We start from the raw sequence: 27,784 nt of genomic DNA, 5'->3' as shown, positions 1-27,784 counted from the left end.
ACGGGTTGTCTTGGGAAGTCTGAGCTCTTGCCTGGGTGGTAGATGAGATGTTTGCTTTTGAAACTTCCTTTATGGGGCACAAGGGTGAATGCTGGTTGAGCAAGTTTTAAAGACATTTCTCTGTTAGTTGAGCTGAGAGAATTTATTGTGGGAAGAAAATGCAGGGAACTTGAGGAAGCTGCTTTGCTCGTTTCCAAATTAAGATGTTGTAATTTTCCAGAATAAGTGCTGCCTGAGTAAAGTGGCAATCGGGTCCTTTTTCTGGGTTTTTAGATACAATGAGATTTCGAGTGAGGAATTGAAAACAGGATCTATTTCTTGTGCCCAAAATAGGCTTCTATTTAGAATTACTTTAGCTGCATTAGATAATATCTTGTGCTGTGTTTCCTAGGGTGGTGGCCGGAGCCTTGGCATCAACCAGGAAGATTAATTTTCTTGTGTTATCTGGTGCTGTTCTTTTGCCCTACCTTCCTCTTGTAGGGTTTAGGAGAACATGCAGCGTGCTTTGAGCTCGCGCTCTTTGTGCCACCGCTTCCAAGTTGGGCCAAAGAATTACAAAATGTATTTGCACACACTTGACTTACCTGGCTGTCCTTCTCATAAATTACCTACTTTATTCCTGCTATATGCAGATTAAACCTTACTAGTTTATATTTTGTCAGCATAGCCTGTGTTATTCTTCAGTGCAGGGCTGCCTTAGGAGTCCTGACTCTCAGTTTAAACCCATGAAACATTACTCAACGTGTTTGCAGCCATCCTGCAGAGTGTGTCTGTGCCGGTGCTGTTTCCCTGGGTATGAAGAAGATGTCCTCCATGTCATTTTGGTGCAGAAAGTGGAGCCGAGTTCTTTCCTGATGCACTGACTTGGAATCCCAATCACGTCCTTGTTGCAAAGCAGGGGGGTTACCAGCCTCGGTGAAAGCAGAACCCAGGATCTAACAATTTTAGCAGGATCAGCTGAAACGAGACTGAAAACAGTGCTTAAGTAAGAGGATTTTGGGCGGAAGGAAAAAGGGTTGAGACTACATTGAAGACGTAAGCTCAGTGGTTGTCTTAAGCCACCAGTCAAAGCCACCATAAATAAAATACTCTTTATTCCCTCAGGGAATTTTATTTGCATTTCTTCAGGTGAAATGTTCTATCTTTTCCATTAGACAAACTGCTGAGTTTGAAAGCGATGTCCTGTTACCTGCCTTCCCTAGTTATTTTTGCTTTGGTAAATACCAAGATTTAAAAAAAGCTTGCTGCTAGCAAAGGTGATTGGTGGCTGGCTGATAGCCTGTGCCTGCAATTTGAGACGGGCTCAAGAAACAAGAGATGGGTCTTCTGGTGAGTTAATTCAAAGGAGGAGAGAGCCATGAAATGGTGGAATGAGGTAAAATACCAGCTGCATTTTGCTGACCACAGCAGTTAATGGCTGTATTTATCCACTGAGTCCTGTCGCTGTGCAAATTTAGGGGTCGTCACAGAGAGTTTTGGATGTAATGCGAAGAGCAGGCGTGATCTTGGCTCCATATTGACACTGCTCCATGTTGACACTGCTCCACTGGATGGTCAAATACAGCTTTCGTGTAGCCGTTAGCACAGGCAGAGCTATTTCAGAGCTTGGTAAGGTGAAAACTGGCCAAATGGAATGAGTAATAACTTTGTATTAAGTTGAAGGAGAAATCTGATGTGGATCGAAACTGGCACATGTGTGTTACGTGAAGCACTGCTCCTGCAGAAACTGTCTCTACTACTTAAATTTTTTAGAGGTTCTGCACAACTTGTGTGTATTGTTGGATCACACGTTGTCTGTCTGCAGTTCTGACTTTAGGGTAGGTCAGACATGGTCAGAAATGGCAAGGAAAGCATAAAAAGACTGAAAGAATGGGCAAGCCTGGCAATTACAGCATGGGAAGGAATACCAGGGAGCATGTATACCTTGTTAGGTGGAGATGTGATAGTCTTATGGCCTAAATATAGGCAAACCATTAGCTTCCCAGTTCAAAACTTGAAAACCGTAGCACTGAATCCCTTGGACAAAACCGAACTGTCTTGCAAGCTTTGCAGTGTATTCAGCAAGGTATGTCTTGCTGGACACAAGTGAAAGGCATATTAACCTACTTTTTTGACCTTTTAGGCAATTGGAGAACATTCAGGGATGAGGGCTAATTAGATAACCTCTCTGTCTCTCACCTCTGCCTTGCCAGGCATCCGATTACTTGCCAGAGTTATCTCGTGAATCTACAACCCTGGCTACTAGACTTCAGGACGCTGGAAAGTGCTGAGTTTGTATAGTAAACTGAGCCACCGTGAGCGTGGGGGCAGCTTACCTGGGCTGACGGGGGCTCTGCAAACAGGCTGGTGTAAAGCATTACACTGAAATGGTGATGTTAGTTGTGTTAGTTACGCTTTCAATAAGCGTGTCTGTTTTGTTGTCACCCTGGTGATAGAGTATACGCCTCCCTGCTGCTATAGTCATGTACCCTTTCTCAAACGTTTTTGAGGTAAGTAGCTTCTCATGTGAAAAAACCTAGGTTGTAGATGACTGGAAGGAGAACCTGGATCTGTCAGGCCAGGACCGACTTGCCAAATTTGGCTGTTTCTGCAAGAAAAAAAAAAAATCTCCATTTGAATTGAGCAGTTCCTCTTCTGACGCTTTCGTGACCAGGCTGATTTGAACACAAAACAAGCAGCACGCAGAATAAAAGAGCATTTTGGAAAGATCATCTAGCGTTAACAGGATTAAAAGAAATCATTGCAAACAATAAGTTTGCTGATGTTCAGGATTACAGATGGCAGTGTTGAATCTCAAGAGCTGTTGAATTTTGTAGTAATTACGGTTTCAATTTAAAATCAAAAAAATGAATTGACCCCTGTGTAAGATTAAGTGGTCCTTCTCGAGAGACTGATTTGGGTGTTTCCTCAGGAATACTTGAATGGAAGGCAAGAGGGCAATGTGACTGTGAAAAACAGGTCATCAGACTCACGAACCGACGCAGACCTACTGTGTTAGCTTATTTCAAGGACTGAACTAGTTAGCCAGGTAGTAGTAGTTCTACAGAGAAAGAATGAACTAATGAAGTAGGAGGATGGGGATGAGAAAATATTAATCACTAATTTGGGATACAGCTGCAGATCTGTATGCGCTGTACGGAAGGATCTTGCAGAGGTGGTGGGACTCTCTACAAAAGGGCCGGTAAGGTCAGGAAGAAGATCCTGCAAATGATTTCCTGTTGCATGGGCTGCAGAAACTTCACTAGCTGCTCTGCAGTGATCCTTTGTTTGGTGTGAGTCAGTATGAGTGAGCCTATGGGAAAGGAGGGTGGTTAGGAGGTAGCTTCACTGTTTTTAGAAAGCAAGACTCGCTTCCCTGTGCGCCACCTTAGTATGTGCCAAAGTATTTGTGAACCTACAGAAAATGATGGAGGCAGAGTGCTGAACTGAGCCACAAGGAAATATCGAGGGGCGTCTGAAGCTGCTGGATGCATGAAGTAATACTGAATGGTTATGCTGTTGGTAAAGCTGCGTCTGGTGTCTGTCTTTCAGGGGTACGTGCATACGTGCGCTCAAGCCAATGTCTGTTCTGAGAGAGAAACTATCAGGCAGATGTTACAACCTTCCTTCCAAAGTGATTGAAAAATCAGGACGAGTTCTCCTGTCTTCATGCTGTGCTGTGACAGTTGGGTTTTTTTTTCATTTTGTTTAGTGAAGATTTTCTACCTGTACATATATCCAAAAAAGAAAATGTGAATTTTGTGTTAAATCCAGATTCAAAATGGGGAAAAAACCCTGTTGTGCAGTAACATTAACCGAATTAAATCTTTGTGTTAACTGGAATAGGTGGTCAGCTCTACAGTCAACTTCAGTGACTATAATCCCACTTATTAAAAGTTAGCGATGCTGTTTTGCAAACTGTGCAGCTTTTCTATGTAGCTATTTTACTCTTTCACGTGGGGCGAACAGACTGCATGTTCACTTGATGCCGTGATTTATTGGGAAATGACTTTTTGCAAACTTTATGCTTCCCAGGAATTCTTGGCACCAGATGAAAGTTAGCAAATGACATTGTCATGTTCAATGACAAATTTAATAAATAAAACATTGTTTCTGTTACCCAGAAGACAAACCCTGGTGCAGAAATTGTTAGCGATGGTGGCAAAAGGTCAGGATGACTAGTCTGTTCCCAAAGCCTCGGTGCTGGTCCGTCCTGCTCTTCTGTTGGTACGTCGTGGCTCTGGTCACTGGACAGGTGACAAGATACGTGTGTTGGACTTGATATAAACTAAAGCAATAGATGTTAAATTAGTTTTGAATGTAAATGCAAGTACCCATTGTCTTGAAATAATGTCCTTGCTGTGAGGAAGGAGGCGCTGAGCAAACGTTGCTCTTTCCCACTGTGTACTGTACACCTCTGTAGCTGTGCTAACAGGAACTGCAATGCATCTCATCAAAAAACAGCTACAAGGAGGGTAAACTAGCGGCAGAATGGACTCCAGGAGATGCTGAATTCTTACTTCTAAAGCACATAGTGAATTACAGTCCAACGGCCTCTGCCATACTCTCAGGGGTCATTTTTTTCCTCAGTAGATAAAGTGGCTTAAAAAAGAGTTGCTTCATAAGACTGAGTTTATTAATAAAGTATTGCAAGTGGCTCTGGTTTATTTAGAAACTAATGAATGGAAATGCCTTTGGTGCATTATAATCCACTTGGTATTTGTTTCTAGAGTTGAGCTAGGATGTTGAGTAATGTCCCATCAGCAGTGAACAGTGCTTACCAGGTTAGGGGGTAAGAATGATGAAGCAAAGTCAAACACAGACTGTGATTGAGTGGATTCTTGAAAGCATCTGCCTAAAGGTAAAGCAACAAACAAGGATTTGGCAAAACGCAGATCACAAGCTTTGGGGTGCTCACGGAGCTTGAATGCAGGAGATCTCTCTGGTAGTTGCTCCTAGAAGACCATTGCCTCTCCTTTAGTCTGTCTAGGACTTGCCATAGTTGTGCTGTCAGCCTGAAATGGTGAGAAGTATCCAGTGTCATTCACATGCTGGTGGCAATGAAACTTAAGCTGCCGCATTTGCTCTCCTTCCCATAGACTATTTTAGTTCCCTGCGTGAGTCTTGGGAGCAGATGTATAAGTTACTCTTTCCTCTTTAAAGAAGAGATCCCTCGTGAGCACTTGTCTTTCAGAAGTTACTGCGTATTAAATTTCTGGACTGATGTAGAACAAAAGCTGGTCAATGTTTCTGAGGTTTAGAGTAGACCTCTCATTTTTTGACAGGCATGCAGGTGCGTTTGTCAGTGTGTACAACACCTTGACTTGAATTCAGAAAAGAAGCCATGAAAGTGTTTTCAGTCGTTAATTGGGGCTAGTACTGCCTTTCCATTGCCTGCTCAGTTGTTTTAAGAGTTAGAGCAGTGTGGGATAAAAGAAATAATGTTCTGCAGGAGAACATCTCCAAGGATTCGCTGGCTCAAAAGCTTTGATGTGACTTGCTCTGTAAGTAGGTACCGGTTCCAGGAGAGCTGTGGGAGCCCGAATACGACGGCTTCTGCTGAAGTCTTCTGGTCCATCACTTTTTAAAAATTTTAATCCTTAATCCTTCTCACTTGTAATACATAGAATAAGCGCTCTCAGCAATCGGTCTGTCTGTTTGGTCGTGACCACAGCAAATCGAGCTAAACATGTCACTAAACACACAACGTGGTCGTACGTGTCTGAGACGATAAAAGCTGCTGGATCACATCCTAACCAGAGGAGACAAAGCTAGAAGTAGTTTGAGAGAAGGAGAATGTATTCTGCGTCAGTGTCATGTTCCTTTAGTAATCTTTGACCTGTTCTTTTATAACTGTCCGCAGCGTAGTATATCTTCAGCTTTTATTACATTTGATTTGTTTCTTAAATACGCTATTGCTGTTTCTCCCACTTGTACACCTTGCTGTCAGGAAGCCGTGATTTATAAGTATATTATGAATGGTTTTAGATAGAATCTGCCAGAAGAGGGTTAATAGTCAAGGGAAAAATAATGTAGAAAAGCAGATTGCGAGGAGTATGTGCAGCTGATGGAAACGTCATGAGCGTGGAACTCATCTTGGACTAATAGATCGTACAGGGTTATTCCCCTTCAATTCTAATATCCTAAAAAGTGAATGCTGACAGCCGAGAAGGGAATCCTGCGACTTAACATACTACTGAACTTTTTATTACACAGGGGTTACAATAATTCAACCCTTTGCTAAAGCTCCTAGCAGTAATACTATCCTATTGTGGAATGTGAAAAGGGAGTCTTCTGCCTTTTGAGCTTGGGAAGTTGGCAAGAATTAAAATGACAAGCAGGAGGGGAAGCAGCATATCTGTTTCAATTAAAAAAAAAAAAAAATGTAGTGTTTTAGTACCACAAAGCTGAAACATTAGTCAGACATTCCTGTTGGGAGAACTGACAGGAAATAATATGATTTAAAATCTGGGGTATGTCTGCAACATAAAAGGAAAGGGAAAAAAAAAAGTGATTTGCTGGTTGCGTACTTCTGGTCAGGGATTAATTTGCAAAGATTTTTTGCTTGTAAACTGACCATGGACCAAAGTGATGTGATGTCTGATTGTTTCGAATTGCATAAATTGAGCAAATGTTCTATTTTTGGTGTCCCTTCAGATTTTTATCTTGTATTTCTCTTCTCTGAAAATTGAGATGCTAGCTTGTGCTTTAAGTTTGGATAACTTTTCAGATGCTAGTCTTGAGCAAGACTTGTGCACGAAGCAGCTCGAAGATCTTTATCTGTTACAACGTGGCTGCAGGGTCCTAGCAACCCTGGCGTTTCAGGGCCAAGCATGGGCCAGATGATGAATGCTTTTGCTACACGTGTGAGGCATTTTACCTTAATCCTAACTACTGAAGTAATTTTTAGGTCACCCAGTTCTCCTCAGCTGGTGTCACAGATGGGAAAGGGGTTAGGTAACAGGATCACACCTTGAGTAGAAGTGTTATATTTGGTTTGCTGGCAGGAAAGATTTGGTGCCCCGAGTGGCTTATTTCCCAGAAAGGCCTAAGATAGGGAGAAGCTACCACTGCAGAAGCACTGGGCTACCTCAGCAGGTTTCTCTTGGTTCAGGAGTTAGCTCAGAGTAGTGTTAATACAGAAAGACAATACAGAAGTGAAACCAGCCTGGTTTTCTTTTTGAAGAAACTGCCTAACTCTGTGCTCAGCAATAACATAGTCAAATGAGCGGGAGCTATCAGAACAAAGCTGTGGAGACCGGGGAATTAAATCTGCAGGTCTTTGTGATAAATAGAAGCAAATTCCTGGTGACTGGAAGGCCGGGAGCTTCAAATGAAATCTTTTACCTCCTTTCAAGTGGAATGGCTTAGCCTTTGAAATGAGTACAGCTCTGCAGGTCTGTGTAAACCCTCTTAAAACCAGGAATATAGCTTGAGTCTCAGGTAACCAGCAACAGGGTTGTCAAAACTTGTGAGCAAAGCCTGCAAATTTTTGTAAGTGTATCTAGTGAAATGCATGTGTAAACATAAATAAAAAGAGAAGTGCAAAGTACTTGTAGGTGGTAACTCGTCAGATTGTTAGTGCCTAGTGAAAAGAGAAAACAAGCATAGCTTTGGTGAGGTGATACCAGTTCTGCTAGTCACCTTTGAAAGGCTCTGGGTATGCATCTTGGCTTAGAATAACCGCATTTATCAGGTGACAATTCTGTGCAAAATATAATGCAAATGTGGTATGGGTTGTTTATTGCCTTGGTCTGGCAGCGCATGCTTGGATGCCATGAACTGAAACAGCTGCATGAGAAGTAGTTTACTTGCAGGTTTGCGTGATCTCTGGTCAGCCCCTGTTGACTGATGTTATCAGTGTACAGTGTCAGGGCAGGGGACCATTAATAAACTCCTGTGCCCTGTCCCCCTCCTTCTCCTAAGGAGTTGTGTGGTTCAGGGGACAGGACGAGTGGGAGTCAAAATGAAGTTCAGCATTTTGCAAATTGCAAGAATTAAAACAGGCATCCTCTTCCATGGTAACTGCATACAAATGTAAGGTCAGGAGAGTCCCTTGCTCTGAAAATGAATAATGATGACCATAGCACGCCCTTGTTTCAAGTACTGAAAATGGAAACACATTGTTTTGTTACACAATCTACAAACATACCTTCTCAAAATGCCTGAAGAACTTCCTGGGGTTTTTTATTTGTGTGTTCTGCATTGAACGACATCTGCCCCTCCTCAGCCTTGAACAATATTGCTTACAGTATGAAAGGAGTCAAAGTATACAACTGTGCCTCTACACAACCACACATCTACACAACTGCCCTTTTTTCAGCAGAATTTGTCTTTATTTGAGCCTCAGCACAGAGTCCCGAGATGACCAGAGACCTGTGGCTGCTCTGAGCAGGTTTCTCTTTTGGAAATAGGCTAAGTATAGCACAGAGACTGAAGAGACGAGCGGATGCAGGCAACAGAAGCTCAACAAACGTAACTACTCCTATAGACATATTCATAACGCTTTTCCCTGTGGTAGTACCATGGGAATGCTGTAGGAGATGCTTAAATTGAGATTGTAGATAGCCAAGCATCTTTAGAGGAAACTTATAAAGGAGCTTTCATCTAAGCTAATATTTTCAGTCTTTGAGATTCCTATGATCTCTAAATCCTTCAGTGACTTGAGCTGTAATAAAACTTCATTTAGAGTTTCTGTCTGAACTCCCTACTCCTCCACAGGAGCCCGGTGCTGGATGAAACACAGGAATGGTGGAAAACATCAAGTAAACACTAAGCTCATTAAGTCCTGCAGCCTCAAAGAGGTTGGCTTCCAGAGCAGCCCAGACTGGGAGACGGCCTGTCTAATCACTTTCTCAGTGAGCAGGGGTTTATAAGCCTCTTCATGTCTAAAGGCAAAGGATTCTGTAGAAATGTTTTGTCTGGAGATCTGTTAAGCAACCATGTCTTCAGTATGCAGTGTTACAGGAGAACTAAGCAACTGGAAGTCCAGAACAGGTGAAGTTAAGAGAAGTAGGTTGGGTCAGCTCTAGTGAGGTAGGTGAAGAACACCTTTCTCTTATACAGGTTGTGCGAAGGCTTTGTGGGGTTTTTCAGTGCTTGTAGTAAGTAACATGCCGCTGTCAGAACTGCGGTAGTAGGACATCCCTGGGAGTGTTGACCTTCCATAAAATCAGGGAACCATGTGCTGCCAGTTTTGGTACCTTGGATGTGATTCCTGTCCCTTTGTATGTAGGGACCTACAGCTCCAGCTGGGGCAGAGGTCTGGAACCAAAGGATCTGTTCAACCACAGACCTAGTTTTTAAAACCTCCCTCTCCTACAGTGAAGGAACCAGAAACAAAAGGTACTGGTAGAATTGCCTGTTCAGGTCTGAAATAGGACATGCCAGATGTGTCCAATAGCACAAGATACCGCTATGCTCTGTCATCTGTGTGCTTTGTGTTGCCTTTTTGACTGGGCCAGCATGGATTTATGCTGGATTAAAGTGCCTGTATCACCACAGATTTACAGACAGAAATGCAGTAGAACCTGTCTTTCAGTGCTTTATGAAATCTTCCAGCAAGCCATTTAATTATTTAAATGCTCTGCAAGAAAACTGAAGAGTCCTGCTGCTCAGCCTTGCTTTTACCTCTTTGGTATCAGAAAGATACACTGTTAGCGTGTGCTTGGATATTTTTGTTTTCCTGTTGCACACAGCCACATATGCCATCCATGCATGAACCCCTTTAAGAGTCTTTGCCTTAAACAGTCTTGCTCGTGTCTTTTTACAGCTGTTTCTGAATATGTTGTTATAAAATGGTCAGTCCGAGTTCTTTTGGTTAATCCATAAAACACTGCAAATGTAGATGGTCCCTCATTCAGTGTAGTTTATTCCAAAACTGTCATACTGTATAACACTTATTCTGGGGTTGTGGCTTTAGCGGTGGTTTTCAACATCATCTTTTCCCTAGGCTTTTTTGTCTATTAAACAATTCCAGCTGGCAGAGGAGGACAGAGCACTTCCGTAAGCGTTCCCACGATCCCAAAGTGAGGAGCATGACCTTGTGACCATGTGCCAGCTTTCCTTCCTTGACGTAAGAGATAGCAGGAGGTAAAGAAAATACTTGGTAAGAAAGCCTGAGCTTGGCTGCTGGATCTGGGCAGGCGTAGGCCATCTAAATAGTGTCTTCCTCTGGGGCCTGCAAGGTTAGTAGCAAAGTGAGTAGTTTTGATTTCCCCTGAGCATCTAATGAAGATGGTAAGTTCTGAAAATCTTGGCAATCAGTTCTGTGCGTGAACATGATGATAGTCCATTCAGCGATTGATTTGGGGTCGCTTTCCAAGATAAATAACTTCACTTCAGATTCATTTTGGCCAAGTATTTGCTTGTCATGCTCTCTGGGTATGTAGAGAGTATGGGGGGTTTATGTGGCCTACTTGAATGTGTCGTCCTTCAGTGGCAACAGGTGACTGTCAAACTTCTGTTCTTCGTGGCAGTGCATCCTGCTTTTCAGGTGGAAGACTTGGGTCTTCAGGAGGCTGTTGGGGATCTACGGGAGCTGCTGCCTAACTGTAGAACTGGAATATTTTGCAAAGATTATGTCCTATAACCTGAACTGCATGAGAAATAAATATATAATCTCCTCAGACCAGGCTGTCTGACTTGCTGGCTGTAAAATATTTATCTTTTGATAGTGAATGGGCAGTACCTTTTAAGAATGGCTTTCATAATGGATGTCTGCTAAACTGGGAGCTCCCTCCTTTCCTCATTGCTATGGTATAGCTTAATTGCAGGAAACACCGCTTCCGGTTTCTCCCTGACCTGGGGGCTGCTACTTGAATAATGTGATAATGGAACTGCTTTACTTTTGAACCTTTCTTAAATAAAACTTCTGGAGCTCAGCAGAACACAGGAGGGAGAAATTAAAGCTAAGCTTGTTGTACATGGGTGGCTAGAAATAGCAAAGAAAAAAGGGAGGGGAAGAAGCACTGAAACTAAACTGTTATGCTTCGGCTGCCTGGTGACCTACCGATCAATGTAACTCGTGCAGATATTGGGTACTGTTAGGCTTGCAGGAGTGTCCGTCTATATCTGTTGGCGTGAAGCAGAGCTAAAGGTTGTGTCAAGATCATGGTTGATCTCATCGAGTGCGTGTGATAATGTCTGTTTGCACATTTTCTGACTCGGAAGTTAAGTTCAAGGGTTTGGTTTTTTTCTGTCAGAACTGGACGTGAGACCAGCTGCAGTAAGCCCGTTGGAGTGTGTTGCTGTGATTTCTCTGAATAACTAAGTCCCTGATTCCTCAGATACAGGCAGCTTTTGGTGTGTGTTTTGTAGCAAGAAGGAAATAATGGATTGTACTTTGTGCGTGTTTTATTCTGTTTTTTTGATAAAGCTGAAGGAGGGAGAGCGAGCTCTGTGTTGGAACAGGAATTGTCTTTCATACTAGTTATCTTAAGCTGGACGGCACAATAGGAATGAGAAGTGTTAAAACTGTGTTGGGAGAAGGAACTTTCAGTTCCCTAACCCAAATTATTATTGAGATAGCATGGAAAAACAGTGCATTAAACATTTGCACAAACATTGGACACAGGTTTAGATGAGGTAAGGACTGGGACTCCTTACCATCAATAGCATGGTGTTAAATGGGCGGCATAACACCAGTTAAAGCTGCGCTCTTAAATCCATGGCCTAGAACACTTTCTGTAATACCAAGTCAATAATCAGTGATGTAATGGTAATGAACTTTACTGAAATCTGTTCTTGTTAATACAAAATGTGCTGCTGCTTAGAACTAAAACTGTATCTCATGTCTGGAGTCAGCAAGCGCTGCAGTTCGTGTGTGTGTGAATGGGATTTATTACCTGTACATATTGTGACAGAGGGATGTTCTTTTTTCTGCAGAGTGACCAGCAGCTGGATTGTGCCTTGGATTTGATGAGGCGCCTGCCTCCGCAGCAGATAGAGAAGAATCTCAGTGACCTCATTGACTTGGTGAGTACTAGATGCTCTGGCCAAGTAAGGGCTGAGTCGTGGGTGTAACTAAGGTCTGGTATGCCAGAACATTTTCTGAAGCATCTTGGAGGTGTGGCGATTTGTTTCTCTCCTTGTCTTCTGGCAAGGTTGAAGAATACAGCAATTGCCTAAACAATGTCAGGAATCTACGTGTTTGTTTTGGGCAAGCCAACAGGTACTGCTGCATATGCACAGCCAGGCTTTTGGATGAAGGGTCATTAGCAGCGTTCTTGATGAGGTCATCGCCAGTTTGGAGGCTGCTGTTCAGTAAAAGTAATTTGGAATAGTTGATACAAGGCTGATGCATGCCCTTGTGCGTGTGTATTATTGCCTGATAAACCACCTGCCTGTTTGTAGTTTGACGCAGGACTTGGGTGGTAGGTGCAGTGGATGTGCTGTGGCACGTGCTTCAAAGGCGCTGCTGAGACAGAATATCTCACAACACTGGGGTTCTGGAGAACACCCAAATCTAGTTATAATTTGTGCTATATAAGGTATTCTGCGGTCCAGTGTGTATCCAAAAGAAGCCCTGGTCCACCATCTTCTGCCCAATATCTGTTTTCTGCTTGCCCTGAAACATTTGTTCTCCTTCTACAAACTGCTAATGAAGAAAACTAACTGGAGAAGGATGCATATGCTCATTACTAGTTGCACAGGAATTACCTGCACATCCTGTGATGCACAGTGGGGCTATAACAGGCTAGCTAGTGTCAGCTGTCCCTGAGAACAGTGTGTGGCACAGTTGCCTGTGGAGTAACTCAGAGTATTACTGAAATATGGATTGAATCTATATAGAACCCGTATAGTGCAGCTGGGAAGCTATATAAATTACTTATTTCTGACCTAAGCTTCTAAGTATTTGCAGCCGGAGGATGTTGGGGCTGGAACAGGGCTGTTAGACCTTTCAGTTAAGCCTTTCCTCTTACCTGTAGTGAGATGTATGTCCCTTTTCTGTGGCAGGTCTGAATTTTATGCATGATGCTGACAAACCTTGTCTGAAACACTCTAAAAATCTGATGGTTCTGCACAGAGTAGCTGTTTGAACTAGTGCCTCTTAATTAAATTGTTTAAGTAGTATCCGAGCTGTTTGTCATCTTTGTGTGCGGAAGAGCAGCTGCTTACCAGGTAAAAGTTTAGTTGAGGAGGTCTGTTCCTAAGTGGAATTGAAGCTGGTCTTAGTGAACTTGAGAGAAGTCCCATGGTTGAAAAGCTGTGGCTGACTTTCATTTATCAAACTCTCTTTAAATACTGCTTTTAGTTACATAAGCCAAGGTACAGGTAAGAAAGCTCTGAGGGTCAGGAAAGAAATTATTCCCTGCAGGAAGGGATTATTTCTCTTTCTTGAAATCATTTAGTAATTGGCTACATCTGTGCCACCAAAACTCTTGGCAACCTAAAGCATAATTTTTGTGGCTGTTGCTGGAGGTAGGACACAGAATAACTTAATCATTGATATGATCTGGTGTGACACGGATGGTTTTCTGATGAAATTTGGAGGACTGAACGGATATCAGGGTTTGAGCAGCTCCAAGGACCATTCAAAACAATGAGTTGTTTGGGGAGCGATGGTAAGCTTGACTGTGTAATTGGTATGAGGTTTTTCTAATGACTCAGAAAATTGCTGGTTGACTCTAAATGTTGGAATTACTTTTGGATGGTGCTCATTAGTGCTCTACATGCTTTCCATCAGCAACACGCTCACTGGGCTTCTTTTCATATTGCAAGTGTAACATGAAACAGACCAGTCTCAATGACGCTTGTTAGAAGAAGGGTCTGTGTGATTCCCACACCAGACATCGCAGTCCCTTCTCTCGAGTGGTGATAAAATAATTCATGAAATCCAGTATGATTTCTTTATTGTTGAGACATCTGTAGACCTCTTCCCCAGCCTGACATCTCAAGACTGAAGTATGCACACTAGCTAGACAAGACCAGGGTATATGCTGCCACTGCCACCTGTAGTAGTTCCAAAAACATCATAAGCCTGACTTGGGCAAATAGTTTTTTGACCTTTTTTCGCAAGTTTCATCCAAACCTTTACAGCTGATGGGTTTATTCTGTTTCCTTTACCTTCACCAGACAGTAACATCGCTGAAGTAAAAGGTCAGACGCTAAATGCATGATGAGCATGAGCAGGTTCATTAAATTTGTAATAGAATTGTAAAAGATGGCACCCTTGACTTCTGCTTCCTTTGTGCTTGGTTTTCTTGCTTCATTACACTGCCATGCTGGAGTAGACATGAAGCAGAGGCCCATATTGCCTTTTTTTTTTTGTCGTCGTGAAATGTAGGCCATTACTTGATGTCTTCTTGCTGCCCAGTTTTTCTATAGGAATTGAGCTCCAGACTGATAAGTGAAGCTACTGTTCTGATGCTTGCTTAAGATCCATTGAAAGGAGATGAAGATGACTTAGAAAAGTCTTTGTAAGTGAAAAGGTCTGCAAAACTACTCTAGTGAGAAACTGACACCTACTTCCTAGGCTTGTGTTCCTGCTGGGAAGGATATCAGGACTAAGCTACCTCTTACTCTGTCAAAGCCATGCTCTGCTGCTGCTTTTTAATAGAAGAGCATCTTGGTGCCGATATGAGTATATGGAATATGTTCAAGGCTGTGCATTACTGCCCCCAAGTGTTGGGCTGACAAGGGAAAGGGTCTGAACTTGAACATGAAGTAAAAAAGGGTGGGTGAAAGAAGACAATTTTTGGGTCACTGGCCCTCATCAGACCAGACACTTTTCATTCATTAGCAAAGCAGTTTGTGGTTTGCCCTTTTACCACATCTGTTGTTGCATTTTTCAGACTGCCGAGTCTTCAATTAGAGTTCATCAGAGACCTTGTCAATCACAGGACTCCAGAAGTCCTGCCTGAAAGAAGCTGTGCATGGTGCTGGTAATGTGCCTTGGCATGGAACACCCTGGTTGGAATTCAGTTTGTCATTATTTGTAAATAGACTACTTGGAGGCTGTCAAAATGTACAAGAGGACTTCTGAATCTCAACAAAAACAGTTTAGTGTAGCCACATACTTTTTTAAGGACAACTAATTTAAATTAGAATAATTTTCCTTGTAGCTCCTCTGGAAACTGGGGTAACGGAAGCCTTGGAGCATCTACCTGCCTGCCAAGTTGGAACTGTAAAGCAGTTCCCATAAGAGGAGTGCTAAAGGTGACGGTACTGCTCTTACATGGAGCTGTTGTGAGGATATGCCAGCTGATAACTCTAGTAACATTAATACAGGTTTTAATTGCGTAGTATAAATATGGTCTCACCTCCTTATCGCCTCACATTGTCCAGAAGTTGCTGCTGTTGATGCACTGTGCTTCTCATCGAAGTCAGTTGTGAAGACATCTCATTGCTTGCTGAAAGGAGAATATTACAGGTATTTTCTGGGTGGCGATGTTTCTTGTGTTAGTTGTTTTGGCTCATGGAAATCAGAGTGGCATGAAATAAGGCAGCTGGTAGAGCTCACTTCTGAGTGGCTAAATGGTTTATACTAGAAGATCAGAGCAACCTGAGAGAACCGTCCTCCTGGTTCCTTTCTTTCAAGATAACTTGTACAATAAAGGCAGTCCCGTGGAGTTTTAGCTGTGTTCTTTCCAAGAGAAACCCTAAAGAAGGCATCAGCTTTCAGGTGGTGCTGTTGTGGAGGATCTCTTCCTAGGACGCCTCGGAAGCACGCATAACGGGGTAGGTGAGTGATAGCTGGGGTTGCAGCCTCTGGAATCCTTTTGGGTTTTTTTGCAAGACAGCTTCACTGATGTGTCTTGGAGGGGTGCATCTCTGAGAAAGCTGGATTTATTGTGCTCATGGGCCATGTGCAGCAAGTAGGGGGTCTGTGACAGGATTGTCTTGATGGCTTTGACTCGAGTATGGAAGTTGATGTGCTCTCAGTCTTGGTAAAAGTTAAGCAGGTTCCTTTTGCAAGTATGAATTTCCTGCTGAGTGTTTAATTTGGATGTTTGCCTGCGTGTATATAATATAAATTAGATGAAAAATCCAGCTGACTCAGAAGAATCAGATGGCTGGCATTAAGAGGGGTGGAGAATCGTCCTCACTATACTGGCTCACAAAATGGACAAGCAGACTTGCCAGGAGAGTGGGGTCTGCTCACAGCCACAACTGTCTTCCTCTTTTTTTCCTCACTAAGACTAATATCCAAGTAATACTCAACTTATTCCCAAAAGTGAAAGCTTTCTTGAAGTACAGAATCAAGTTATGCTGCCATGGAAGAAGTGAAGCTAGAGTTCTTTATAGATGTAGCAGTCAGTAACTGTACTGGTTATTTTTCAAGGTTCTGTTTGCAATTAAAGATCTGGGAGGTAATCATCTCTGCTTTCTCATCACAGGAGAATGCTTAAGTATTTTTAGTAGAACATGTTACTTTTTAGAAAAGTCCCAGAGTGATGAATTTAAAAATGTATAAACTTATAATTTTGAAATGTTTGAACAATATTCAGGACTTTGCTTCATGGCGCTAGTGTGCCTCCAGGCAAGTCTCAAATCTGCTTGCTTGCCTTCAGTAACTGAAGATACATGAAGCTAGAGAATTTATCCCCAGAAAAACTGCATTGCTTGGGCTGCACAGACCATAAAGAATACAAGAATGTGACTGGAGCTTTTTGTGTTTTGAGTCTGAGAGCCTAAGCAGTATGCACAGTTGAGGAGAAAGATAAAATAACTGAATGCAGATGGCCAGCTGAGCACCTAGTGCGGGTGGAAGATGTTTAAAAAAAATATCAGTCACAGTGAAAACTTAAGAGTGGAAGCAGAAGTGCCTTGACAGCCTTGTGGTCTCAAAGCTGAGTTTTTGACCTGCTGTTCTTCCTGGACTTGTTGACTTGTGTGATAGGCTCTAAGCCACCAGCAGCCAGTTGAGTTTCTAGGGCAAGGATGATTGGCTAAAGAGAGGGCCTCTGGCTCTCTGAATAAATTCATGGTTGTTGAGAGCCAGTTTTCCATTTGGTAAGTGGCTGTAAGCAGGAGCTTTTCCAGCTAGAAAAGATTACGTTTGGATATCTTGAATGGTAATTGGAGAGAGCAATTAATATATGTAAATTGTTAATGTGGCTTAGAGCTAGCAGCACCACTTCCTTGCATGAGACTGTAAATGTGAATTTCACTTCTGGCCTCATATTCACTTACTCTTTTTCTTTTTAAGCCTAAACTGTGCCTTTTTTTCTTCCAGGCTCCTGCCACTGCACTGCTGGCGTTAGAGATCCTTAAAATGTCTGGTTTAATATCTTTCTAAAGGAGTATGTGTGTGGGAGGTCACTTGATGAACTCAAATCCTAATTAGGAACCTATCTAACATGTTTTAAAGATGGGGGAAAGCTAGGATATAGAAACATTGCTGGAGAGAGTATGCCTCTGCATGTTCCTGCCTTGTTGCTGGGTATCTCCAACACCAGCTAGACTCTAGACCCAAGCAGGCAAGACTTCCCAAGATATTGATATGCTGTGATGGCTCATGGGACTTGTGACTGGTAATGAGATACAGAAGCCTTCACCTGCAGGTCACTAGTCAAAGTCTAGGGCAGTCTAGCTGTGCCTGCCAGATGGCTAGCTTTTGTTTCTCCGTGAGTTACGGAATGGTGACTCTAGCTACAGCCCTATTTTACCCAGCAGATCACATGAAGAATGCTGAGGATCCTGTTTTATGAATGGTAGTCACCTTTCAGAGCCTTTTTTAAAAATGTAGCTCCTCAAGCTGAACTGAAAAATTCTGTAACTAATATAACGTTTCTGCTAAGACATCTCTAACTAGACAGACTTGGATCTGCACTCTTGTTAACGTTTGCCTTTGTCCAGAAGACCTGATTGGTTTTAATTTTGTTTTTGCTAATTCGTGCAGTGCTGGAATTCAGTGCAAATACTTGAATAAAGCTGAGCTGTTTCCAATATCAATTACATCTGGTCTTGAACACAAAAGTCCGTTTAAGTGTCATTTCATAAACAAAGCTTGAAGAATGTGTGGCCCTTGGATGTCTGATGGATCAAATTAAGATTTAGCAATGTGTGGATTTGTGGGAGTGACTTTACTAGTGGTTTTAGTCCCAAGATGAGTGGAGCCAGGCTTCCTTCTTGAGTTTCCACAACATCCGTTAGGCTGTGTCTGTGTTCTGCAGGAACAGGAAATTTTGAGGCTGTGGAATGACTCAGAAAAATTATAATAATATTTTATTAGATGCTGGCCCAGAGGGGAGGAATCTGGTCCGAAGGGGAGTCGTGTGCCAAAATGGTTATTTTGCAGGAGCGCCGGGTAACTTGCACGGGCTCTTTGCATTTGCATGATTTCCCCAAGTGATGAGGGCAGTTGGTTTTGTCCATTTCTGTAATGATGTGCGTTGTCTTAAAGAACAATCAAGTCTTAAGAGTTCACATGCAATTAAAATACTTGCTTTCCTGTATGGAGGTGGCTTTTAATTAAAAGCTGCTCTAGTCACATTCAGAACCTGCATGTTACAGACATAAATGCAAAAGACAAATGGATCTGAGTGCTGCCTTTGCTGATCTTCTGAAGCTCACTTCATCTTCCTTCTGGTTCTTTAAGGAAAAAGTGTTTCACCTTTAATTTTGCTGCATTTAACATAGTTTTCCAGTGTGTAAGGTTTCTGTGGAGGTCAGTACATGCTGACCTCAGAATAAACATGGAAAAAGACTATTTCCAAGCACAGAACCTCACACTAACAATATTGCTGTTTCAACTGTAAGCATGATTCATTTTAGTCGAGGTTGTAGAAGAAAATAATAACTGTAGTGTACTCAAGTTGAGTGGCTAGTAAGTCAAAATATTAACTGCCCTGAATATGTAAGGTGCAGAATTTGATGCAATTCAGCCAGTGTAATCAAAGCAAGGATGGAGAGTGCACATAAGACATGAAGAGCCAAAGTACTTTTATTTCCTCTAACCCTTTAGACGCTTATTTAAGGATCTTTAAAAAAAGTAATTCAGAAATGATTGTTTAGTTGATAATAAGTTCCTTTACCAGACAGTGAGTCAAGGAGGAATGATTATTAGGTTAGCTACTCCAAAAAGTGTACGGTTTCAACTTTGGCACAAGTGATTATTTGTCTTGATAGCAGAGCAGTTGACTTAATTAAAACACTGTCCACATACCTGGCTTGCTCTGATGAAGACTACTGTTACATGAGACAACAGAATCCTTGTTCAACATGCAGGAGAGTACGCTTAACTTGCTTTTCATTCAGTTTTTCTTTCCTCTGTACTACACATTCATTGTGCATCTCCTTGGGAAAAAAAAAAGATCCCACAAATGGTGTGCCCTGTTGCACGGTATGTGCTTCTCAATGATGCTGCTGTTCCGTTCCAGGCTGAACAGCTGAGTTTGGACCCCCTGAGAAGCCTCTCTATTTTTTTTCTTTCCTAATTTACATTGAGGGTGGTCTCACTCCATGACTATACATACAACCACCATAATAGATGACTGAGTGCTTATTTGTGGAAGCATGGGTGCATTAGGGTCCGGAGCACGCTGTGGACCAAATTAAATTAATGATGGCCTTTAGCTAAAGATACAAGGTTAAGATTGTATTCTGTATTTGACCTTCTACTGCTTAGAGCGGGAAAAACTTGTGTTATAATAAAGATGGGAGCCCATTCTTTGCTTATAAAACAGTCCTCAGAGCTTCAGTGTTCTCATCACAGTGACGGACTGAACAAAATCGCTGCTGTGGCATTTCAGATTTTGGCCTGGGGAGTGGGTTAACTCTTGCATTTCTAAATTTAAGTCCAAGTTCCCTGGGTAATGACCGTTGGAGGCATGCTGTCAGGCACCTATGTGCATTTGGGCTTTTCAGTTAACGTAGAACAAGCTGATAAGAGTGGTAAACAATGAAAATCCATTGTTTCAGACCGAAAACTCAAGAGGATCGGTTGGTCTTCTAAGCTGGGTTGTCTTCGCTGGGATCAGAAGATTTGGATGCTTTCTTGCTAAAGAGACACTGATTTCTGCAAGAGTTTGAATGTGCACAAAAGTGATTTAAATGCTTTAGAAAAGTTTGAATACTTGACATGGAGGAGATTTTACGGAAAGGTACTTGCATAGCGTAAAATAATTGTGCAGTGCTAAGCAGCTAGCTTAGCCTGCCTGTGCCAAATATCATTGCACCTTCTAAAATGCAAAGGACTTCAATTCAGAAGGAATCAAATAGTCTCCCGAACATGTAGCTGAAGTGTTTAAAGCTGCAAATTACCGTGTTCAAATTACTGCATTTGCCTTGTAAGCAGCTTTATAATGTAGAAGGGGACAACCAGTATGCATAAATCTTGTAAATTCATTCTTAGAAAGGAAGTACAGCAGCTGTTGAAAGCTGATGTAATAAATGATACCAAAATGATTCTCTTGGGGTAACTGTGCCACACTTGGATGTTTTTTCCGATAATTAGAGTTACATGAGTAATTCCATCAGCTGGAATATTTCTGTTCTTTTTATAAACACTGTTGAAATTTTCTAATACTTCCAAAGTAGATGAGTGGGTTTTCTTCCCTGTTTTGTTCTGAAAGAAGAAGGGGCTGTACTTCCCGGAGTCCTGGAGGGTGTCTGTACCAAAGAGACAATGGGTATATAGCCTGCTGTTACAATGGAGTATTATATCCTAGTAAGTGTATGGTCTAATGCATTCACTGTTATGGCCCTAAGATTAGCCACAGCTCTTAGAAATTGGAAAAGTGACCATGCTCATGAATATCTGTGTTACCGAATGCTCCAGAGATAAGTTTAGTTCCCTGTTACTACATGGAAGTTAAATAGATTGCATCTTAAAAATAACATGCTAAGAGTTCATTCTAGTCCATAAGAGATTGTGCACTCCCACTAAGCAGTACAGAAACAGCATACTAGGGGTGTGCTAATTTTAAAAGAAAGTTAAACTTAAAAGTTATTTGTGTGGCTTTTTGTAAGGGTCTGAAATTCAGATGGTTATTGGGAGCTTTTCTGCAAGGGAATTAACTGTCTTGAGTTTGGGATTTCTTCTGAAAGTGCTTTGTATGTATATTTGAGTTTGAAGAACTGTACGGCACGACCTCTCTTGCTCTCTTACCGCGCGTGTAGCGCAGGGCTTTTCCCAAAGAAATTTAACAGTGTCTGGGAAAAACGCCACTTTTCTCCAAATTGTGTTTTCATCACTATAACTCACTCTAAATGCGCGTCAGAGTGAGGAGTCCGTTCCTGGACACTTATCTCTGTGCCGATGGGCAGCTGGCCAAGGAGCAGCCGAGAAGGAGGAGTATATTCAGCTGGTCACTCTTAGGACCAACATGGAGCATAGCTCTTTAATGATGAGGTGCTTTGGGTCTTGTGTGTGCATCCGAAATTGAAGCAGTCATCTCAAGTTGCTCTCTGCCTGAAGAGTCAGCCTAAAATGAATAGCTAATGGAGATGCGAAGGAAGAGCCAAAGTGGAACCAGATGGGCTCACGAACACAGATACATCATTTCACTTAACTTGTTCCACGACGCTGCTGATTTGTATCAGCTCCGTGGAGTATTAGGGTTGTCTGTTTCAGAAAAAGTAAAGATTTTTCCAAAAAGCTGCTTGCTTCCTGTCCGCTTTTATTTACTCAGTGAACGCGTAATGGTTTTGAGGTTGCTTCAGCCAGGTCTCTGAGTATCAAATGATGAATGTCAATGAGAAGCATCTAGCTTTACCCAAATGCTGAACTGCCCTGCTCTTTAATCTAGGCTCTTCAGTTATCCCTTGTTACCACATTACAGCCTGTATAGACCAGAGTAAAAACCCTCAAACTAATATTTTAGCTTTTTCAGCACTGTTAGTAACTTTGTCAACCATTTCTTGGTTTTTCTCTTAGTTTTTTTAATGCGCTTATGAAGTGGTTGTGTGGGTTAGATGTTGTCTCCCTTGCTAGCCACATCTTGTTTTGTCCTTTGGCCTTTCTGGTCTTTTGCGGTCATGTTTTACATTTGTCCCTGCTTGCTTTGACTTAATATCCTCTGTCTGTTATTGCCTTGTACTTGGGATTAGGAATATTTTCGTTTTAGGCAGTTTCATCTTATGTCACATCTAGTGCACTAAAATAGTTTGCACTTACGCTTTTGGGAGCTGTTGCGCCCCTCATTTTTTTTCTCCTCTTTCCTTTGAAATCGTACCAACTGGTTCGCTGAATCAATGACTTGAAGAGAAGAGAGCACAGTTCCACAATTTCTTTATTTCTTCCTCCCTTTTTCAGTTGTGAATTCATCACTTGATGATTAATTTTACCCTGGATTGCCTTCTGTCTTCATGCTCTCAATCAGGTTTTCATCTCTGTGATGTAGAAGAGACTCCGCATTGGTTATTTGTTTTATCCTCTGTATTAGCAAGTTGTCACCAATATAATATATTCAAGAGTTTATCAGTTGTCCTGTATTCTGTTGCGCTCCCAACTCTTGCTGGGAAAGGGCGTTTTACTTTAGTCCCTTTCCCTTAGCGGGGAATTGCGGACCACTTTTCCCAAGGGAAACACACAATATGCTAATTGTTTAATAATAGCTCCAGGAATGATTTGTTGATCGTCCCTTGGATGAATTGGGGCACACTGTACGTGCCCTGAAGTATGTACGGGGGAGATGGAGTTCCTGGAGGAAGCTGCTAGTGTGGCCAAAGCCTGCGGTATAGGAATATCGATGTTGATAACGGGGCTGCTGTCAGCCCTGGAACAAGAGGCCGTGGGATGGAATTTGCTTGATGTGCTTGTGCTTGATTCATGCTAGCTTGGGGCTGCAAAATGTCATCTCATCTCTTTGCAGTACATGAAAGCCTCTGTGCCACGTTAAAACAAGATCTTGTAGTCTTTCTCCGCATGAAGTGTAGGGAGACAGCTGGGATTATGAATCCATTAAAAGCTACCTGTGTAGGAGATGTATTTGATTTTATATCTGCACGCACACAGAGACACGCGTATTTTTATTAGCCAACATGGTAATGTTTGGCTAGCTGCCTGGAAACTATTCTAAACTCTACCCAGAGTGGGAGCTTGTGGAAAATACGCTCTAGCGTATGGATGGTGTATTCTTATAGCAGCTCCCTCGTTTCCACTCCATTATAAATATTTACCTTTATTCATCAGTCCTCGACAATCACTTTACTGGCCGTCTTTGGCAAGAAGCTAATATCAAGAATGTATATATTTAAGTGAACTGGACCACACTAGTGGTTAGGTGATTAAATCTGAAATTATTGGAGGTGGGAGCATAGGTTTGTGTTGTAACTTAACTGCAGCTTGCATTTTTTAACAGGGTTTCTGGCTTTGGGACACATGTGGGCTATTATTAACAAAATCTGTTCTTAGGGATGCCAGTCTCTTTAACCTTAATGTGCTATCCTCTCTTCCCTCCCTGTTTGTTTTTTTCTCTCCAAACCATCAGGTCCCAAGCCTCTGTGAAGATCTCCTCTCCTCCGTTGATCAGCCGTTGAAGATTGCACGAGATAAGGTGGTAGGGAAAGACTATCTATTGTGTGACTACAACAGAGATGGAGACTCGTATAGGTGAGTTCATATCCAAAGCAAGGAACTAGCTGGTGTACTTCGTAGATGAAAACTACATACAAGTGTTGCATAGCCAAAAAAATAAATTTAATGATATTAAACTCTTCTCAGCAATGAAGCTGGGACTGTTTCAAATCCTCTCAAGCAAGATGTTGACTGTGGAAGTTGTTCTTGGTATTTCCCTAATGCAAAAGGGCATAAATATCTTCATCTCCAGACCGCTGTGGGGTGCTTCAGTTTCAGCCAACATGGTTGTACGGCTGCTTATCTGATGACCTTTGCAAGGCAGGTCCCTGCTGTCTCTCTCCAGAACAAGATGTGTTTTATCTTGGAAACCACAGTGGTTCTGCACACTCTCTTCACTTTGATTTGCAGTCATTCATTGAAGCTTAAAATGTGATGATGTTATCTTGCTAAAGTGGTGACTAACGCATTTCTCTTAGGCTTTCTGTAGTGTAGTTAACGTCTGAGAATTAAAACCAGCCAGATCTCTAGAAGAAATGATTGTTGCAAGGTTGTAAAATCTTTGGAATGGATAACAGAAAAGAGATGATGCAAGCAGTTGGTTCAAACAAAATCATCTGCTTGTACAAAATAGGGCGGCCCTTGCCAGCTGGGAAAGGCTCTTTCACTCATGGTTTGCAAGGGATTGAGTATGACTTTGGACATGCAGTGCCATTAGTTCTCTATGAAAATCTTGGCCCAAGCCTTTTAGCAAAGAAAAGGAATCCCTCTCTACCAAAATAGCTAATTTAGTCTGCAGACTGTAGACAAAACCAATGAAAATATTTGAACAATATAAAGTGTATGTAATTATAATGAATTTTTAAGTAGAAAGGGTTGTGATGTTGGAATGGCACAATGAGTTTTCAGTATTTTGGTAGCCACTTCAAATGCAATCTCTTTTTTTTAATGTTCTATACCTTGCCATTAGGATGATTACAGTTGAGCAACTACTATTTGTTGAGCTATTTTTTTGTTACTGTTATTTCCCTCCCCCTGCTTTTTTGCCTTGCCTGCCTCTTCTTAATGGCTGTATGACAGTGGCATAGTTCCAAATATTTAATTAAGAATCACAGAGCTTATAGTCCAGAAACCTTTGTGAATACTGCATCACCTAGCTTTTATTCTTTTCCCTTAACAAAGGGTGCTAGGCTGTGAAGTAATGACCACCATTTGTCTTCTGTCCTGAGTTAACAGCTCAGCCGTTCTGCTGTTTCTGGTTATGATTATAAGGGTTACATCTCTGGCTTTCCTTGTAGCTCCAGTGTAATAGCTTACATTTTTAGTGCTAACAATTGGAACTGATCTACAGTAAGAATCTATTTCTGCTTTGTGCGGATTTGCAGTCGTGTTTTACATTCAGCTGGGCAGAATATTTCAAGAATTCTATTTCAAAGTGGAATTCCAGAAAATATTTTACTTTTTTTTTCCCTTTGGCTCAGGCCATCATTGCAGAAGCAGGTAAGCTTCTAAAAGACTCTAGATTAGTTGGCTTCAATTGATTTGAGTTGCAGGAAAGGTACTTACCTAAACTGAGAGCGTATCTGTGTGTAGATGAGTAACACAGAGAACGTGCTGAGATTCATTTTGTCTTAGAAATAGGAGGAGGAGACTGACAGTGGATCAAAGTTTGACAGTGCACCAGGATTGTGGCTGAGAGTAAATCGTAATGAGGGTTTTGTTTTTTTTTTTAATATAACCTACTGTAGTGGGCAAAGAAGTCATAAGGCTCTACGGTGAAGTGTTCACTCATGTTCTTCAGGGTACTAGTCTAACACTGGATGTTTGTTCAATCTTCTACAAAAGAGCCTGGCACCTTTTAAAAGCACGTGTGCATTAAGCTTCTGTGTCTAAGTTGGTCAGATCTATGTTAGCAGCTACATGCACTTCATCAGTTCTAAATTAGTAGCTAGAATAGAGTTTTATAGCTTCTCCCCTCCACACGGTGTGCTCACGCAGCTGCATCCTCTCTGGCAGATGCGAGAGAAGGGGTTAGATCCTGTATTTCTTGTGGGTCTTTCAAGAGATGCTTTCTCACTGAAGTTGTGATCCGTTTCTCGCACTCCCCTCGCATCCTGCTTAGGCTGTCGACACGAGCATCTATCACCAGAGGGACGGGAGACTTGAAAAGGCACTTGTTAAACATTATTGTGACATGTTGCATTGCAGCTAATAACACTTGCTCCTCCTCGCCCTTCCGTGTTTAATTAGTGCATGTGGCAGCCCTTTCTTTAAGGTTAGTTTCATGCTTGCCTCTGAAATTGCTCAATCTCTTTCTGAGAAGATATTTAAATAGTTACAAGGAAACAGGAGGGCTTAGGGTTTTTTTAAAGCACTTCAAAATTATCAGAACTTATTAAGTAATGCGGTTTCAGAAAAGCAGTTTCATTTGTTTGTATAGAAGAGGCATAATGTATTAATTGCTGGCATTAAAGAATGTTGTTCTTTAAGGCTTTTGATTCAAGCATTCTGGATTGAAGTGATTCTTCCTTCTGGAATTGATTGGTCTCAGCTCTGTTTTGTGAAGTAAATTCTTTCCTTCAGCACAAAGCAAAAGCCTTTGAAAACCAAGCGATACTAATATGTGCATGTGTTAATCCCATTCTGTGCCTGTGTTCAGACACGGTTATTCATACCTCATAAAATCTGAGGTTGTTACTGGGAAGTGGCTCTTGCACTAATTTAATCAATTAGGCCAAAATCTAGGAAGAGTTTACTGTGCTTTTAAAAGCTTTTGATATTTCCACAAAGGTTTTTCAGAACCACACGCTCGATTAGAAGTCCCAAGCAGTACTCTTCTCTGCCTGCAACATGCTACACCCCCAATTACTCCACACTCTAATCTGAACACCAGTTTTCTTCTTTTTGGGGAGGTTCCTAATTGCTTTTCTTTTAATCTCAATCTAAGGATTTGAAAGCATTCTGCAGACAAGTGAAGTGAGCCTCATGTACTTTGGCAGGAAAGGTGGAGCTAGGTGGTCAGACTTTATCGCTGGGAACCAAGTTTTATAGGTGTGGTTTTTTTGAGTGGCTTTACATTTTGACTGGGAATTAGCTTTGGAAGAAAGCTGCTGCGGGATGTTTGGCCCTTCAGGTAATAACTCCATTGGTTGCATGGGGCAGCACACAGGGAAATGAATATCCTAATGCTTAGCCCGTCACGGTTTGCTCCTTCCTCACATTTAGGCAGACTTGATTTTCTCTGTGTCAAACATGGATCAGACCAGAAGGTGGATTTTTGGAGTCTCTCTTGGATCTTCATAAATAGATAATTTTCGGTTTCTTCATGTTGTTGCACTGCTGCTTGTGGGAGCCGCCTTTTGCGCACATGGTCTCGCAGGCGCTTCTGTGAGTGCTCCTGCAATAACAAAGGTTTGTGGAGGATATCAAACAGCCGTGGAATCCACATTGTAAAGGCTGAGCTTTTATTAATTTTTTTTTTAATATATATATAAGACTTCAAGGTCCCTGACTTCGTCCATACATTTCCACTCTAAGTATGTTTGATCACTCTATTAAATGGAATCCTTATGGGGAATTTGGTGCCAACAACACTGAAACCTGTTAGCTGAAACAAAAAACATTCTCTTCTAGGGAAATTAGAGGTCTGACTTTTGAAATTTAAGTGCTTGTCCATCTGTCTTTCTTCAAATAGCCTCCATTTAAGTTTTTAAACGCATTGTGAGTACTCTTCCACAAAAAGAAAAAAAAATACAGGGTTGTGTCATGACATTGGTTTTGGTTTTTTAGAGGAAGTTGCTGCTGGCTCCAACAGTAATGGGTTGAAAATGCCACAGTCTGCTAGCTAGGAGAATCTGTGTCACTAGGCTTCCCCTAAATCCCATTCCTGCAGGCTTCAAAAGACATCTAATGTTTACAATTGAAGTGTCTTGACTGTGGCTTCTGCATTGGTTCTCTGTTCACTGATTTCCTCGTACGTGATGGAGAAGCACCGTGTTCCAAATCTACAGAAAACAATAGAATTTTTTTGGAAACTGCCATTTAAAATTTAGTAGAGAGAGAAAAAGCGAGCGCATCCTGATGAACGCTGCTGCTAAGGGAGCAGGACGCTTCTGCATTGCCTGGCAGACAAACCCTGGCTTTGCTTTTGCAGACTTCATGATAGCAAGGTCAGTGCTCTGTCTGCCTGAACTTCTTTGGCATCGCTTGGTTTTGTGCGTGCTGCCTGGTGGGTATAGGTGTGCCATGTGGGAACCCTGCAGGTAGCACCGGTGGTGATTTTTGTCCGGATCTTTTCCAGGTTTCAGAGAGTTGTTAGGTAAAGGAGCACTGCTGTAGCTG

The 27,784-nt window shown here is 41.9% G+C and overlaps 1 protein-coding gene across 2 annotated transcripts in view; it reads left to right on the top strand.

The window, feature by feature from the left end:
• CAPZB (capping actin protein of muscle Z-line subunit beta) overlaps positions 1–27,784 on the top strand; it is a 71,344-nt gene that overhangs the window by 15,573 nt on the left and 27,987 nt on the right. For both annotated transcript variants that reach the window (XM_075114250.1, XM_075114251.1), the window contains exons 3-4: positions 11,866–11,955; positions 23,358–23,479. In XM_075114250.1, coding sequence (XP_074970351.1) covers positions 11,866–11,955; positions 23,358–23,479 — 212 coding nt within the window. The remainder of the gene's footprint in view (positions 1–11,865; positions 11,956–23,357; positions 23,480–27,784) is intronic.

This window comes from Phalacrocorax aristotelis, chromosome 19 (assembly GCF_949628215.1).
Source record: "Phalacrocorax aristotelis chromosome 19, bGulAri2.1, whole genome shotgun sequence".
Taxonomy (NCBI): domain Eukaryota; kingdom Metazoa; phylum Chordata; class Aves; order Suliformes; family Phalacrocoracidae; genus Phalacrocorax; species Phalacrocorax aristotelis.
This window is presented reverse-complemented; position numbering and strand designations above follow the sequence as displayed.